The following is an 18,880-nucleotide window of genomic DNA, read 5'->3' as shown; positions in this document are numbered from 1 at the left end:
GTCGTGCTAGCGCGACTAGCCCCAGTGGGGTTTGTCAAGCCTAGTAGTACTACTCAATATTATCCTGCGAATCCCATCTAACAGTTCAAAAATCTAACGAATTTCATGATAAAAACATCTAGTACACAAGTGATATAGAGAAACTAATAAAACAAAACAATGGCGCTTTCGTTTCTTCCCGAAACCAAGCGTATGACAAGAGTTGTGCTTTCTTTCCGAAAACAAGTATATGAAAATCATTTGTGTTTTCTTCTAAAAAACAAGTAATGAAAAGTATGAACTCACCTGATAACGCGTGTAAGATTTTCTACAAGAAGCTTAACAAGAAAGAATGTGTTCGGCTAACCGTTACATGGTGTAAGTTTTAAACTATTAAAGTGTGTTCATGCAACTAGAAAACACAAGTGTTCAACAACACATGATCCTAAAGTTCACATAAAGACTCACACATGTACTAAAAGTTTGACTCGGTGAACCATTGGTGGTAACAATAATGTCATAAGTGAATATAAGTTCTAACATGTATCATGCATCATGCAAAAATTAAGCAAACAAGTCATCATATAACTCATGTTCAAATTAAGCATTCACAAGACAGATTTTAGCATATACGAACAAATTTATTGACCAATCATACTATAGAAATAAATTATGCAAATTTTTCCATATTATTGTATATTTGTTAGTTTTCTCAAAAACTAAAAACTTTTTGTTACATTTTTCGAGTTCATACAAAATTCATAAGGTACATGGAACTACTCTGAATGTGCAACATAATGTTTTCATTTGGCTAGTCCATACTCCATAATACATATCTAAATCAAGCAAGCCTAATTGGATTGTCTTCCTAAATCGTAATACTAAGTTCCAGAAGTGAAACCAACCCATTTGGTCTTGTCATTAACAATTTATGATGTCGGAAATCTATCTTGTATACGTAATCTCTTATAAACATTTGACTAACTTGTTAAGATAAACAAACCATTTATCTTATTGATTGATTGTAAAAGGTTTAATGTATTCACCTATGATTGTCTGTTCTGAATTATGTGGTGATCTCATGTGAAAACCTTTCTGAATGAATGATGTTTAGCCTATAATAAAACAGGTTTACATAAATACACGGATCGTCTCTTTATCCAGCTATAGACCTTTAGTATGGTTTTTGATAGCTTTAACCTTGGTAAATAATTTGTTTGAATAAAATATTTAGACCTATAGTCTTTTTGTTTATTTATCAATCATGTGTTAAGTTTCTTCTTCATAAAAAAACATCTATGATAAGTTTCTTCTTCAAGAAGAAACACCAATTGACTATAACCTTTTTACGTAAGATCTTATATTTTTTAGTCATGACGGAAAATTAATTTTAACTATACCCCTTGCATATAAAACTTTATGTTTCTTAATCGTGAAGAAACTATATTTGACTATATCATCTTGTATGTAAAAGTTTATGTTTCTTAATCATGAAGAAACAGCATTTTAGCTATAACTTTTGTTTATATAAAACTTTTGTAAACATAAATATGATCAAGGTTTGGGCTATGCCCGCAACTAGGGTCTAAGCCATATAATAATAATAATAATAATAATAATAATAATAATAATAATAATAATAATAATAATAATAATAAAATAGTAACTTAAGTGAAAACCCTGCCTTACACGGGTATTCGGAGTTAAATGCTAATCTTAAACAAGCAGCACTTCTACTCTATACCGCGTACTGGGGCTTAAACGGTCGAAACCTCGGGGCTTGGCACGCAAAACGATGCTAACTATGAGTGAGAAAGTGTGTTTGAGTTGTGAGAGGTGAGATTTCGTGAACACCTCCTTTTATAGGCGAAATTAGGTTCCATCGCGTATCGCGATGGACCCTTTCCATGGTCTTTCGCGTATCGCGATGACCTTTTTCAGAGCTCAATGCGTAGCACGATGGGCTCCTGGATTCAAATTTCCACTTTTTATCCATTGTCTTTGGTAGCTTGTCACGTCTTGGTCTAGTTTCCACTTTACAAAAATACTAAGGCGACTCGCGGCGATGCGAGCGTACGAAGTGCCAAGTGCGTCGTCAAAGCGCCGCATTGCGCCCATCGCTCGAGCTCGTGCGCGTGCGTGTCGGGTGCTTTGCACCATCGTTAAGACCACTAAGTGTGTCTAGGCATATACGAAGATTATCATATCAACTCATCTTCTTATAAGGAGCTTACAAATTTTGTAATTTATCAATGTGGAAGGAATTTCACTTTCCTATTTATACCCAGTAACTCCACTTTCTTTCTTCTTTCAATGTGGGATGAACATATTTCTCTTATTGTTTAAATTCAGAACCATATCTTGAAAAAATATTTTGGTCATTCAACTTTTCAAAGTTGACATCTTTGGCCCAAAATTTATATAGGATTTTCCGGGATGTTACAGTAGGCTACGGGCTTGAGATTCTCCTTACGGTCTCTGTTTTCTTCACACCCCACCGTAGGCTACGGTGGCCTAACCGTAGCTTACGGCAGGCCTGATGCAAAAGACCATTTTTTGGGTTTTTTATTCCATATAAAAGCCCGTTTAAACCCTAAGTCGATTATTATTCTTATTCTATCACTTGAGGACAATTTAGGAGCAGTTCTTCACCATCTTAACATCTCTCAATAACTAAATCATCCATGAATTTATCCTTCCAACCAATTATCAAGCTACTCAAGATGCATAGGCAAGGCTAAACCACTCGTGACTGCTTCAGGTGTAAGGTTCATATGAATTGATTGTTTTTGAGAATTCTATATGATTGAATTGAGCGTTGATTTAATCATTCGGTTAATCTAGCTTTACGTATATTTAAACTAATTAAATAATTGTTTTTCTGGGATTCCCGATTCTTATCAATCATTTGGTTTGTGCTCGTCAACATTTAGGATTAAGTTCTTATCATCATTGAACCACTAACCTTTGATCATTAATTTATTTAGAGTCTTATACTAATAAATTGGCAATTAGATAGACCATGTTTAGTTATGTCAATTCGTTAGATTAAGTTCAATGAATCATCATAATCAAACTAATGTGTCTAGTAATTATTTATCAAAATTAATTAACGAACCATGGCTATGTGGTTATCCATGAGATAGGAGTTACAATTGTATAGTTCATTGTATTACCTTAACCTAAACTGTAGTCACACTTTTCTCATATTGATTTTAAAACAAAAGTAATTGTGTTGACCAAAGGGGTGCAATCTTCACTTGACTCCTATTACTATTATTAGGTTTATGTATGAGAAGACAACTTAGCCCCATGCCACGTCATTTTTTTACGGTTAAACGAACGTCTGACTTAACGATGACTCCTGTTGCAAAAAGATGCAGACCATAGGTTTGCATCATACAACAAAATCCACCACATGTGCTAATGCTGCAAAATGGTGTTGACTACATAGGTGCATTTTGCACTTAACTCTTAATATAGTGTTATGAAAAATAACTAAATAGTACATATGTGTTATGTATAGGGGAAGGTTAACGTACAAACTAAATTAATGTGTTAACTGTGATAATAAAGTAGTGTAATTATGTAATTACATTATAGTGAACTTGCACTATACTTTAATTACATTACAATATAGTTACACTATGTTGTATATATAATTACACTATTTGATTATCACAGTTAGCATGTTAATTTAATTTGTATTTGATTCAAACCCTATATAAAATTACAATTGAAATATCTGTATATTTAAATAATTATAAATTAATATATAAAAATTAGTTTATAAATAGTAAACAAAGAGCTCGAACTCGAGCTCCGTGTAAATTAAACGAGCCAAGTGCGAGCCTAGTTAAGCTTGAGCTAAGGCTCGGCCCGACTCGACTGGTTTGCACCCATAATTAGCACGCACATGCACTGAAACGTACTAAAAAATAAGATTTAAATTTAATTTCTTCATTTCAAGCCAAATGCATATTTAGAGAATTATATAAAAGAAAAGAAAAAAGAAAAAAAAATTAAAGTCAATAAAAAAAGAAAAAAGAAAAGCCAAAAACTCATAGAATGTTATAAAAGTCAAAATATGATATATTTGTCTCAATGACCTACAGGAAGTTTCGTCATTGACCAAGTCAGATACGAAGCATCCAGTGTTCTATACTACATGTTTTTTTGACTTAATCAAATATATAATCTAACACCACATATTTGACTCTTCCTTCAACGCGGAAGCTGGAAGTTGGGATCTTCAGCATCTCCTTTGATCATTATAAACCACCAAAATAACACCCTTCTTCTTCCTCCAATTCAACCATTTTGAAACCCAATCAAATGACCAATGGGTTGTGTGTGTAGTAAGCATTCCGTAAACAATAAGACTGACCCACAAACATCATCCTCTTCTTCATCAGTTCTTTCTTCATACCAAGATGCATGTCGATCAGACCCGGAACTCCAGTTCCTCGATTCAACGTTTCAAAACCGAACCAACCGAGTCATAAACTCGTTAGCTATCAATGATGAGGCTGGTTCTCTTTCCCTAGACTCCCTCCGGGAAGTCACTGGAGGTCTACTTGATATGAACCAAGAAGTAGTCGATATTCTAATTGAATCCAAAGAAGATATATGGAAAAACGACGAATTGTTTCGATTAGTAAAGGATTTTTTCAATCTCAGCCTCCTAACTTTAAATTTCTGCAATTCCCTCCAAAATTGTTTAAAAAACGCTCGTCACAGCTTATCGTTTCTTCGTATTGCCGTCAATCAGTTCGACGGAGATAATGATTACTTAAAGACCATAGAACAGTTTAAGAAGTTTGAAGCACTAGATGGTCCGTTCTCTGAAGAATTCTTTGAATCATTTCAGTCGGTTTATAAACAACAAATTTTAATGTTAAAGAAACTGCAACTCCAAAAGGGTAAAGTGGATAAGAAGTTGAAGTCAACTAAAGCTTGGAAGAGATTGACTAATGTGATATTTGTGATCACATTCACCACTGTCTTGATTTGCTCGGTGGTAGCCGCAGCTGTGGCAGCACCGCCTGTGGTGACGGCGTTGGTGGCTGTGGCTGCAGTGGCGCTAGGTCCGGTAGGGGAGTGGATTAACTCTTTGTGGAAGAAATCCGAGACTGAATTGAAAGAGCAAAGGGATATGATTAGTTCAATGCGGGTTGGGAGTTATATTGTGATTAAAGATTTGGATAATATTAAAGCTTTGGTTGATAAATTGGGGATTGAGATGGAGGGTTTGGTACAAAATGCTCAATTTGCGGTTAAAGAAGAGGAGGAAGACGTTGTGGCCATGGTGGTTGACGAAATGAAGAAAATTATGAATGGTTTTGCAAAGACGATTGATGAGTTGAGTGATCACTCGGATAAGTGTTGTAGGGATATACTTAGGGCAAGAAGAGTGATTTTACAGAAGATCACCAAGCAGCCTAGTGACTCGGTTTAGCTTGGTGAAACTCATCTGCTCCATTGTCCATATTCGTTTATTAACCTTGTATATGGATCTAATGATATTATGATTTACCACTAAAATTCTGAACAGATTAAGGGATAGTTTGTATAGTATTTGGTTCATGTTTTGTTGGCTTATGCGAGGCTAATTGGTCTTGTTTCTGGATGTAAAGCAAGGAATTTTGTTATAGATGGAGCCATATTGGTACCTTTTGCCAAATGGGATTTGATGAACTTGAGCCTTTAGGGGTATCTAATATCTTGCAGTTTTAGTTTACTGAGGTTCAATCCCTCAAAGTTTAATGTCAGATTATCACAATTTCAAATCTAGTTACTTCCGTTTATAATTGGCCATTATACACTCAATTTCATATATTACCATGCTTGGATAAAACAACATTATGTACTGACCTTAAAAACTTGTGACTGTTTTATTCTGTACAAATGACCACTTGTGTCTTATTATGCTTCATTTTATAGGAATTTTGTTATTATTTTGTTATTGATTTATGTTTTAGTTTGATGAAAAAGAAACATAAATGAGGTAGAATTACATGAACGGTTAAAGTCTAGAGAAATCAGAGATCAACACATTGTTAACCTTTGTCAGTGCATTGCGTTGTGCCAACCTATACACATTTACATCCCAGGCATAAACACCAGCTAAATGCGCCAAAAATGAGTCTAAAGAGTAAGGATGTGGCTATAAGAATGATGTTCAATGAGCTAATGCAAAATGCTTGGAAGGCACCCAAATAAAGTTTGATCTCGTGACCGGTGGTTGCAACTATTATTAGCAATAATTTTCAAAATGATGATTAGAGGTGGACACAAAAATAATTTTCAATGGAGTCCCATTTATTTGGTGGTCAAATATTTTTCCAAGAAGCTTAGGGGCCATAAGAATGACACTAGCACTTGGTTTAGACATATATCGTTCATTAAACTAAAATTAAACAACTAGAAAGTGGATATATATATATAATACTTCTTGATTCTCGGTGTAGGATGAAATGCTCTCACACACTAAACAAGATCTATGTATAGGCAAGTCCTTGACAAAGAACGGCGTGCCAGCAAGTAGGAACGGTTGTGCTATTATCCATGCCCCTTGGATTTTTGTACGATCGATCGGTCATTTTCAGTCTGCATGGCGTGCAATTTCTGGAGCATAGTTGTGACTTTCAGGAATTGTGTTGGCTCAATCGTGCTATCTAGGTACATGGCCATGACATACTTAAATTGTGTTAGCCCAGTTCTCTTGGTTTGCACAGTTGAGATAAAAACGTACATTATTTGAAGCACATAAAGATAATTGTAAGTCAATAAACAAACCCAAATTAAACTCGAACTAATTATCTCTTGACATGGTAAATAAGAAAAAACTTTAACCAATATAAAAAGATCGACTAAATCGAACCTATACTCAATCATAAACCAATTTAGTTTCTATGTTGCACCCTAAGTTTAAGATGTTTCACTTGATTCACGTATGATCAAACTTAGATTATTCTAACAAACATTCGTATAGGCTAGCTCACCCACACCACTCTTTAAAACAACCACTCATATATTTTTTTTCATTTTATTTTTTGATTTCTGATTCATTTCTATTTTTTTTTAAAGTTAATAATATAACTAAATGGAATGGTGGATAATGGAGTATAACATAGGTTGAGAAGGGGGGGGGGGGGGGGGGTTTGAAGGGTGGAGGAAAAGCTAAGGTGGTACTAATGTGACGAATGGTCCAGCGTGGTGAAAAGTGGAGTATAATGCATAGCCAAACAAAACCTCAACCGACTCAAACTAAACATATTGCTAACTCTAGCAAAGTTGCACTCCAAGTTTCTTTGGTACCAACTGATTTCACTTTTTCACATGCGAACTCAAACATTTACGTTCACCATCTTTTGCCATTAAGACTATTTGTTGTGGTTGATGGTTAGTTTATCAAAAGTGGTGCGACATCACTGTCATATAGGCAGACAAGCATCAACTAACTAACTGCTCAACATATTTATTATTTAATAACTTTTTTTTAAATACGAGTTGGTTAATTTGATTGGTTGTATTTATAGCCAGTCCTGCATTTTGAGCCTCTTCCTTAGTTACTACCTTGGCGCCTCGTGAGGCAATTATGTGTTTGGTGCCCATTATCTATTTGCTGAAATGGTGTAATCCTCAAAAAGATGATGACATGACAGGGAGTGGCGCCCCCACCTCACCACAATGCATACTCTAAAGAAATATGATTTTCTATGAGTGCCTTAATGAAATATGACATTGTTAACTGCACGTTTGTTTCATTTGAGTGTCATTTGTTAAATTTTAAGAGACAATTTTTGGTACAGCACTCGTAACAAGAAGAAAGACATGAGAAGACGAAGTCTCTAATCTTGTTCCATATAGTGAAACCAAGAGATTGAGGCCTAATGATCATTACCAACATCTCTTCTACTTCTTTCTTTTCCACAAATTTCCGGACAAATAGTATATGGCGCTATCTCGGGCTCGTGATAATAGTACATGTACAACTTTGTCTCCTGTGCATAAAATTTGTTTTAAAGGTAAACATGTCAAATACGTGAACCTTACTTAAATATAACTAATGCATCATGTTTGCTCGGTTCTTGCAGCTGAAAAACCATTTTGAATATTTTTTACATTACGTTATGCTTATATTAATATATATGTACAATTATTGTATTTTGTTGTCCCAAAAAAAAATGAAAAGAATTTTTCCGAACAATTTATGGATTAATTAAAACTGGATGACGTTATGTTTAAAATTTCTCATGGATAGCTGATTGGGCAGTGTACCGAAAATGATGTCAAAAGTTGATATATATAGGGTCCTATTAGGGACACCCTTCACACCCATGAATACGTCGCGTATAAGCCTATACGCGGCGTATTAGGGTACGATTTGACGTCCTAGCCTGGCTCTGTCATAGGGTTGTCGGATCGTACCATAATACGCCACGTATAGGCCTATACACAGCGTATTAGGTTTTGTTTATTATTGGAGCCCGGCTCCCTCCCCTCCCAAACTTAAAATAGATATCCCGTACTGTTACTGTTGTTAAAATTTTTATTATATTATTACTATTAAAATATTAATATTATGATTAAGATATTGTTGTTATGAAAATATTATTGTTAATAAAATAAAATACTATTATTGTATCTATTAAAATACTATTATTATTATTAAAATAATAATTTGAAAATACTATTTAAATATTAATTATTATATTATTATTATTATTAAAATAATAATATTAAAATACTATTATAATATTAATTATTATATTATTATTATTTTTATTCTAAACAAATAGTTGTTAGTATTAACGTATTAATTTTTATATTATTATTAGTACTAAAATATTATTATTATTAGGTACGTGATGTACGTCAGAGATTCAGATGTCAGGGTTAGGCGGCGACGCAAGACGTTCGGAGGTACGTTCGTATAATATAATATAATATAATATTTTATTATTATATTATATTATGTTATATTTGTTATATTGTATTATATCAAACAGGTGCTAGTTATGTTAGTGAGTTTTTCTAGAAAAGCCCACCAGTGTTGTCTTATTATGGTTTTTTTTTCCTTTTTTTTTATTTCTTTTCTTTTCTTTTGTTATTATTAATGTTATTTATGATTATTATTATTATTAATAATATTATTTAATTATCAATAACATATTATTATTGGAAATTCGATAAAGGGCGTTCAGTAGCAGGACTTATTTGGGAAAATTGACAGTGCGAAACGAACTTTTAAATTATTGGCTGGTTTCATTATGGGCATCTTCAATCAGTTACAGTGGTTTACTTGGGAAAACTGGCATTTCCAAACGAACTTTCAATTTCTTGGCTGCTTTCATTATCGACATCTCAAATCTGGCTCTTCGATTTCTTCGAACTTCAACGGTCTTGACCGCCGGTCACCACTGACAACCATAGTTGTGTTCACTCGAACACATATCAGTCGTCACTAAGCTTAAGCTTAGGCTTGTTACTAGTTTTATTTTTAGTTGGGGGTATTCTAAGTTGTTCATGTTGCATATATTAAAGAATTATCGGCTTATATATATATATACATATTTATATAGTAGATGTGCGGTATAAGAATTCATTGCGTCGACATAACCAGTACCAGATCGAGACGCTAGTTTGATGAGTTTGAATCTCTCAGATCTGCGGTATCCGCTAATGGCAGCGAGAACGGGAGCCCCTACTTTGGAGAGATAGGTGGAAATTTGGTCATTGCTCCAACATAACGAGCTCTTGATTGAGATATTAGTTCGCACTTAGCTGAACCGGTTGACACGTATGCAGACGTGGATTTAGGTTCGGTGTTGACCCGGATATTAACACGTTTGTTTACAGCATTCGTTGACAACTTTTCATAATACACAATGAAAGCACAAACTCAAACGACAATCCATACAATAGCAATTGTCTTCGTTATTTTTCTCTTCTTCTTGTTTGACTGGTCGTTGAAGAGAATTGCTATTGTATGGATTGTTGTTTGAGTTTGTGCTTTCATTATGTATTATGCAAACGTGTTAATATCAGCACCAACACGGAGCCTAAATCCACGTCAGCATACGTGTCAACCGGTTCAGGTAAGTCCCGGCTAATATCTCAGTCTGGTGCTCGTCGAGCTGGATTAATGACCGAATTTCCACTTATCTGTCCAAAGTATGGGCTCACATTCTCGCTGCCGTTAACGGATACCGCGGATCCGAGAGATTCAAACTCATCAAACTAGCGTCTTGATCTGGTGCTGGTTATGTCAACGCAATGAATTCTTATACCACACATCTACTATATATGTATACGTATATATATACGCCGATAATTCTTTAATATACGCAACATGACCAACTTAGAATACCCACAACTAAAAATAAAACTAATAAAAAGCCTAAGCTTAAGCTTAGTGACGACTGATATGTGTTTGAGTGAACACAACTACGGTTGCCAGTGGTGGCCGAAGGTCAAGACCGTTGGAGTTTGAAGATATCGAAGAGGCGGATTTGAGATGCCGATACCGAGAGCATCCAAGAAAAGGTTCGTTTGGCACTGTCAGTTTTTCCCAAGGTAATCACCATAACTGATTCAAGATGTCCATAACGATAGCAGAAAAAAAATTGAAGGGTCGTTTTGCAATGTCAATTTTCCCATATAAGGCCTGCTACCGAACACGCTTTGCCGAATTGTGAATAATAATATATTATTCATAATTAAAATAATATTAATAATAATTATTATAAATAACAATAAATAACAAAAAAAAAGAGAAGAAAAAAAAACAAAAAACATAACAGGACAAGCTGGTTGGTTTTTCTAGAAAACCTCCCTTATACGCCACGTATAGACCTATACGCGACGTATTGGTTTGAATAATACGCCGCGTATAGGTCTATACGCGGCGTGTTAGTGTGATTACAACCTGCCCTGCAAAAGCTGGGCTAGGTTGTCAACTCGTACCTTATACGCCGCGTATAGGTCTATACGCGGTGTATTACTTTTGCTGAATTATTGGAGCCCGGCTCCCCTCCCTTCCCCTCCTTTCATTTCTCTATTATAAAGCATGCGTGTTTGATCGACATTCAACCAAAAAACAATATAACATTTGTACTATATATACCCAGAATGTCTTGGTTTAACCATTTATTTCTCAAGGAGGAGCCGGGTTACGTCGCTAACGATCAGCCTAGCACGTCGTGGTTACCTGACTTGAACCAGGTTTCGTTATATATTTATTTAGTATGAATTTGGTAACTTTTTTTACTAACACATGCTACATTACGTTTTTTTCAGGAGTATATCGGGTATTATACCCAGCCCCAACAACCTTATTGTCAGCCCGAACAGTTTTATGGTAACACTGGCTCGTCGAGCTTGCCAAACTTGAACCAGGTTTCGTTATAGCTGTTATTATTATTTATTATTATCACTAGCACTGTTGTTTTAATTTCTAATTTATGTATTGTAGGAGTACTTCGTGTCGGATTACGGTATTCAGCCGGCGTATCCGTCACCTGTCACCTGGTCGGATTATGAAGGTCAGGCTTTGTCATCGTACCAGCCACCGGTAACAAATGATCCTTTTATTATTAATATTTTCTGTTTTATTATTAATATTATTATTAATATTATTATTATTATTATAAATATTATTATTAATATTATTATAAATATTTATTATTAGTATTATTATTATTATTAATATTATTATTATTGTTATTATAAATATTATTATTAGTATTTATTATTAGTATTATTATTATTATTATTGTTATTATTGTAATTGTTATTGTTATAATAATAATTATTATTATAGTTTGTGGACGACGAGATTGAGAACGAGCTCGAGCAGATGGAGCGGGGGCAAGGCTATGTCCATGGCCGGGGCCAGGGCCGTGGGCGGGCCCGCAGACCCCCTGAGGGTGACGACGTGTTGGTCACCTACCCTCATGTGCAGTTTGATGAGGGTTCTCCCGCCCACACACGATACCTTCGCCTGCGCCAGATGCATCCGTTTCCCAGCACGATTATATCCTGGTCGTTTTTGGAGTCTTGTGACGCTCACCACCGGGCGGCTGAGTACATTGGACAGGATACGGCCCTGGAGCCGATGTTTTAGTATGCCACTATCAGCCCACCGGGAGCTGACACTAGAGGTTTACTGCACGATACGCGTTACGTTAGTTTACTCCACATTGTTATGTTTTTATTATATTATATTATTGCAGGCCTCGTGCGTCTGGTACACCAGAGATTCAGATGAGGGTGCCAGGCGCCGATACGACACAGTCGGAGGTTTACTTCCGCATGTTCGGGCAGGACGTCCATCTCTCGATGGAGGAGTTCGCGGTTGCTCTGGGCTTATACACTGAGCAAGAGGTACGCAGCCCGATATACACGGAAAGCATCCACCAGATGCCGAAAGACACCCTGCGGGTATGGTGGCGGACCATCAGCGATTACGACTTCGGGGATAGGCCCTTGGACACCAAGTCCAAGGTCTTAAAAATGTATTGGTACGTTCTTAGGGGGCTATTAGGGAGCCGCTGCACTGGTACGTTCTTAAAAATGTATTGTATTGTGTAGTATAACGTAATATATATTAATAATATAATAAAATATAATATATTATATTATATTATATTATATTATATTATATTATATTATATTATATTATATTATATTATTATTATTGTTAATAAATTATATTATCTTATATTACACAGGTACCTTCACAGGCTGATTGAGATGTCCATCGCGGGTCGAAACCAGGGTGCGGAGCACTGCAGCCTATGCGACCTGTTTTTTTTAGGTGTCTGCTGACTCACACGCCCTTCAACCTCGCTAGGGGGTTTGTAGACTATTTTGTCGGCTACCAGTTCAGGCAGGGACGAGGGTCCTTAATGGGTGGTGGGTAAGTCACCCAACTTTCGATATCTCTGGGCCATGGAGCCCTGGTGGACGGCCTGCGTATCGCTTCGACCCCTCCGAGCTAGCTGGACCGCCTCTGTTGCGGCGGCATGCACATTGTGCATTCGTTCCCCGGGCCCAACGGACCGCAGGAGCGACTGGTGGCCAGACCGAGGGCACGTGAGCCTTACGTCCCGGTGCCTTTAGTCGAGCCTCCCCCGCTCGCAGCACAGGAGGTGGAGCTTGTCCATCAGCCTGTCGACGCGGGGGAGGGGCCCGACGGGGATTCGGACGACGGACGTGAGGATCCGGGCGTATCTCAGGTACGTTTTAATATATTATCTTTTTATCGTTTCTTTTAATTAGTCCAGACGTATTAAACGTATTTCTGTTGTTTTGTTGGTAGGGGCCGACGCAGCACGTTCCACGCACATATCGTGCGGTGCGTCTGGGTCCCGCCACCGACAACAGGTTGCAGGCCCTTGAGTTGGCGATGAGGCAGATGTCACGCCAGATCGACTGGCTTATTAGCAGTTGGGTAGCGGAGCTGTCTGGACAGCCCTACAGCGTGCCACCGCCACCCCCTCCCAGTTTTGACCACAAGGGGAGCACGTCTGGCGTGAGACGCGGACGGGGCGACGGCGTGGATGCCGCGGATGGTTCGGGGCCGAGGCGCAGGGGAGAGGACGACGTCGACGTTACCGACGCGTTCCGGGGCCTCGGGGGCCACGACGACGGCATGGGCATGAACATGGAGGACTTCCTGTAGATTTTTATGTTTTAGTTGTCGTATTTTCTTTTATTTGTACAGATTATCAATATAACAGTGATTTTTGGTATATATATGTGTTAACTATCTTTCACCGAAATAATATTAAATATATTAAATAAATAATTAACATATAATGATAATAATAATAATAATAATAACAAAATAACAAAGAAAAAAAAACATAATATGACAAAATTGGTGGGGTTTTCTAGAAACACCGGCCTATACGCCCCGTATAGACCTATACCGGTGTATAGGCCGGTGTTTTAGCAATTGGGGCGGTGTCCCTAGAAAATCCGTATATATATTATTGCCTTTGCATAAAAGATTATTGGTCTTGATGTGTTGATACATGTATTATTGTACATTCTAGGATATATCTATTGCACTTCATTAGCAGGACAATTATTGTTTCTTATTTTCAGGCTTTTAAGATTCTTGCGTGGTTTTCTGAATCATGGGCTCTGTAAATTCAAGGGACGCAATTGACACTTGCATCAGGGAACTTGTCAATGGGCCCCCCTAACCGCCCGCCACTTGGATCCGTTGGAATATTATTGTAAGGTTGTTTTTTATAGGGGGGGGCATCGAAACCCTTTTACAGTGTTATGTCATCGTCACATAGAAAAGGGGGCTTCGAAGCCCGTCCCGCTATGGTTTAAAGCCCTTTAGGCGCCCCAATATATATATATATATATATATATATATATATATATATATAAAATGGTTAAAATAAAAATACATAGTTTTGTAGGAAGAGTAGGAATGTCATAAAATTTAGAGTTAGGAAACTATGTGAGTCTATTTAGGAAATTATGTAGGCTAAATACTAGATCCTAGGAAACTATTCGTTATTTTTGAAACTACTAATCTTAACCACTAGATCCTAGATCTAAGGGCCTAGATTTATTCTTACTCTTCCTAGAAAACTATATTTTTTTACTATAACTCACCCCTATATATATGTGTGTGTGTGTGTGTGTATATATATATATATATATATATATATATATGGTTAGGTTCAAATAAGAAGTTTGATTTTCCTAAGAAGGCTAGGAGGAGGGTATTTTTGTCTAACACTTAAATATCAAAACCCACTTAATTTAATTTCAAAAACTCACTTACATCAATTTCAAAAACCCACTTACATAAACCCAATTACATATTTACTCTCTACATCCACCACCACTCCACCGCCCACCGCCACCACAACCGTCACCCACCGCCACCACCTCGTCGGAAAAGTCCGGAAAAACACAATGGAAAAAAACACAATGAAAAAAAAAACACAATGAAAAAAACAAAATAAAAAACACAATTGTATGACACAATGTAAAAAATATAATGGAAAAAACACAATGAAAAATATTATTGTATAACAACAATTTTGTAAAACACAATTTGGTAAAACACAATTTATAAAAAACCCACCAATTTTTTTTAAATTTTATATTACAATATGGTACTCATATGAAAGATAAAAAGACGCTCGTTATTATGGTGAATTTGTTTTTCAATAAAAACGTCGTAAAAAAAGTTATGGACGTTTTAAAATGATGGGGGAATTTGACATGTGACTTGCATGTGGAGAGAGAAAGTCAACAAATGTGTTATTCCTTTTATGCTCTTCCCCTTATTTTCACACATGATTTCCACATAAACTAATCTCAAACCTTCATGTTCAAAATCAATGGACAAGATTACTTCCTATCCTTCCTACAAAAACTATACTTCCTATTATAACATAACCCTATATATATATGGGGATAGTGAATATGTGGCTGTTATACACCCAAGTTAGATACAAAATTTATCAAAACTACGTAGTTTTGATTAAATCTAATTAAATCACTTATTTTCCTTATTCCCTTATATCATTCTAACCCTAATTACCATCGATGTTTCATTTACACGGTTGCCGTCTTCTTCTTTGGATCCTCTAGTAAACATGGTTTTTTCTTCACAACTGGAATAACATATGTGTTCTTAACTTATTGGAACAATTGCCTTCTTCGAATCACCCAAGGTAACTCCTTTCCCTAAATTTTATTACAATTTTATATAATATTCATTTTCTTGTTCAAATCATTATTATCATTACAGAGACCAGCTTGAATGTAAAATCATTATTCCAATTTATTACATTTTTAAATAATACGTAGTTCGAATCGTTATTATCAATTTTACAATAATATTCATTTTCTTGTTTTTAGTTGGTTGGTGAAGAGCATGGTTCTTCAAATTTAAATATCAGTTTTCTTTGTTTTTTTCATACTAGTAATTCGTTTTACGTCAGTTGAACATCAATGTTTATCTTTTGTTGATGTATGGCAGATACAAAGAAATGGATTTAGAAGTCTATGAGGAAGCTTTTGAAACAAATCTAATTGATCGCATTGATTCAGAAAGGCTTTTGGTCATTAATAACGATTCAGATGTTGAAATAGACATTAATTCTAGGTATGAGAAAGAGGCTAATGATATAAAGGGAAAGGTTTTCGGTACTCCCGATGATGCTTATGATTTCTATAATCGATATGCGTTTTCACATGGATTTGGAATACGTATTCATACGGATTATAAAAATAGGACAACAAATGAGCATTACCGAAGATACTATGTATGCAACAAAGAAGGATTTAAAGATTTGAAGTGTAAAAATTCCATAGAAGATGTTAAAAAGCGTCGTAGAGATTTAAGAACCGGATGCAAAGCATGTCTTCGGATTTCAAAAGGTAAAGATGGGAAATGGTTTGTGGATATTTTTAATGATTCACACAATCATGAACTGACTGTTACTCCCAACAAAGTAATGAAACAACGGTCTCATGGAAGTTTCACCGCTCATTGGCTTGCAAATCTCTAATGGTGGAACTGAGTCAATCCGGGTTGAAACCTTGTCAAATCAAGAAAGTCATAAATACCATGAAAGATCCACATGAAAATGATGTTACATCAAAGCAATGTTCCGACGTCTTAGCCGATCAACGAAAACAATACAAAGGTAAGGAGTTTTACGGGCTTATTAAACATTTTCAAGATAAATTACTAGAAGATCCAAACCTTTATTTTGTTGTGGATTTGTTTGATGATAGGTCTCCACAAAATATTTTCTGGGCTGACGAAAGATCAAGAGACTCGTATATAAAATTTAGGGACGTTATGGTTTTTGATGTCACATACATGACCAACAAATTTAAGATGCCATTTGCACCATTTGTCGGGGTTAATCATCATGGCCAATCTATACTTTTTGGTGGTGTACTATTGGAAAACGAAAAACAAGATACTTTTGAATGGTTATTTCAAACTTTCATAAAGTGCATGTTTGATAAGCATCCATTAGCGATAATTACAGATCAAGATAAAGCTATTTGCAATGCAATCAAAACAGTTTTTCCAAACACTCGACACCATTATTGTTCATGGCATATTAAGAAACACGAGACCGAACATCTTCGAGATCTTAAAGTTCATTATAGTGACTTTGAGGAGGATCACAAACAATGGAAAAAAAGTGATACAATTGAAGAATTTGAAACTCGTTGGGAATCTTTATGTGTTAAATATAATTTTGAAAGTGGAAGTTGGATAACGGAGATGTATAAGCAACGCAAATTATGGGCTAAAGCCTTCTTGAAAGATTGTTTTTTTGCTGGCATGACATCAAGTGGAAGAAGCGAGAGCATTCATTCTTTTTTTGATGGATATGTGAATTCAAATACCATGTTGAACGAGTTTGTAGTACAATATGATAAGGTTGTTGATACTCGAAGGGCTGCCGAAGAAGATGAAGACTTCGGGTGCATGAATTCCAAGCTGAATTTTTCTTCTGTGAATCCGATAGAGGTAAAAGCAAGTTCACGTTACACTAAACAACTCTTTAAAGTATTCATGAATGAATGGACCCAAGCTACCTTCAATTTAACTCATGAGACAATAAGCAAGAGTTTAGAAGAAATCAACTATAAGGTTGGACAATTGAATGTTGATAAAATATATTGGAGAAATGTTAAGTTTCGTCTCACAAATAAGTTAGATGTTACTTGTTCGTGTTCAAAGTTTGAAACATAAGGGATGTTATGCAAGCATATCTTATATGTATTGAAGAAAAAAAATGTTCAAAGCCTCCCTGATCATTATGTTTTACCTAGATGGACACTTGATACTAGATACAAGTCGGTTGATTGCACTATTGGGATCGAAGACATACATAGTGGGAATGAGGTCAGTGCATTAACTTTATGGCCTGTTCAATCAAATTTTAGAAAAGCGACCAAACAAGCAAGAGATTCTCTATCTGAGATAAGGAAACTAAATGCCCTGTTGTTGAAGTTTTTAGAAGAACAAAGCATTCGAACAAAGTCAAAACAGCTTGAGATTGCTTCACTAGATTCTAATGTGGGAAGTTCGCAAGTAAATACGATGCCTCAAATTCATGTTCGTGATCCACCAATTAATACTAAAACTAAAGGCCGTCTCAAAAATGCAACCCGAATCAAATCATCCCTAGAAGCGCCAAAAAAGAGACAATGTTCTTGCTGCAAGGAACCAGGTCATTACATTAGCGGATACCCGAAAAAGAAGGTAACATCTACGTTTGTTAATAATTAGTGACCAATTTTTTAGTTAATATAATTCACTTAATTTATTTTTTCTTTCAGGAGAAGGAGTTTGTACTAGAAAGAGAATGATGATTTATGAATAAGCGTGAAGATACATCTAAAGCTTATGATTGTATGAGTACTCTTTTATTTAATTATAAGTTGAGTAGATACTAAGATTTTGGTTTTTTTTTTCTTATATTGTATTCAAATGGTGGATCTATTTTTATTAAGTGAAATGTAGCACTTTAAATTTAAATTAGTCAATGTGATGCAACTTTAAATTGAAACAGATCTATATGCAGCAATTTCTAAGTAAACAGGTCAAAAGGGAGCCATAAAAAATTTAACGGGTGAAAATGCACCAATTTTAATTGAAATGGGTCAAAATATAGGAATTTAAGTGAAACGGGTCAAAATGTAGCAGTTTAGTGTGAAACGGGCCAACATAGAAATTTAGATAAAACGAGTCTAAAATACAGAAATTTAGATATAAGCGTGTCTGTATTTTAGAGAATAGGTATGAAACGGGTCATAAACGACAACCTAGTTATGTTACTGTTGTCATGTACTTAGGCATTGAGGTATAAAAGAAGTCATTTGT

General features: G+C 35.6%; 1 protein-coding gene and 1 pseudogene across 1 annotated transcript; both read left to right on the top strand.

The window, feature by feature from the left end:
• The first annotated feature begins 4,265 nt into the window (after positions 1 to 4,265).
• LOC143628174 (UPF0496 protein At4g34320-like) lies at positions 4,266 to 5,485 on the top strand. The gene has a single exon (XM_077097824.1). It carries the CDS (start codon positions 4,322 to 4,324, stop codon positions 5,435 to 5,437), a length of 1,116 nt encoding a protein of 371 aa, XP_076953939.1. The 5' UTR covers positions 4,266 to 4,321; the 3' UTR covers positions 5,438 to 5,485.
• A 7,525-nt stretch (positions 5,486 to 13,010) lies between these two features.
• On the top strand, positions 13,011 to 18,286 carry LOC143628153 (protein FAR1-RELATED SEQUENCE 5-like; annotated as a pseudogene).
• The last annotated feature ends 594 nt before the right edge of the window (positions 18,287 to 18,880 follow it).

This window comes from Bidens hawaiensis, unplaced genomic scaffold (assembly GCF_021521415.1).
Source record: "Bidens hawaiensis isolate Kalapana, Puna unplaced genomic scaffold, B.hawaiensis_p1.1 tig00004838_1, whole genome shotgun sequence".
Classification (NCBI taxonomy): domain Eukaryota; kingdom Viridiplantae; phylum Streptophyta; class Magnoliopsida; order Asterales; family Asteraceae; genus Bidens; species Bidens hawaiensis.
The sequence above is the reverse complement of the archived record's forward strand: the minus strand, read 5'-3'. Positions and strand labels throughout refer to the sequence as shown.

Excerpts from the sequence above, each read along its gene's own strand:
- LOC143628174 (XM_077097824.1), top strand. The coding sequence starts at position 4,322 with ATGGGTTGTGTGTGTAGTAAGCATTCCGTAAACAATAAGACTGACCCA.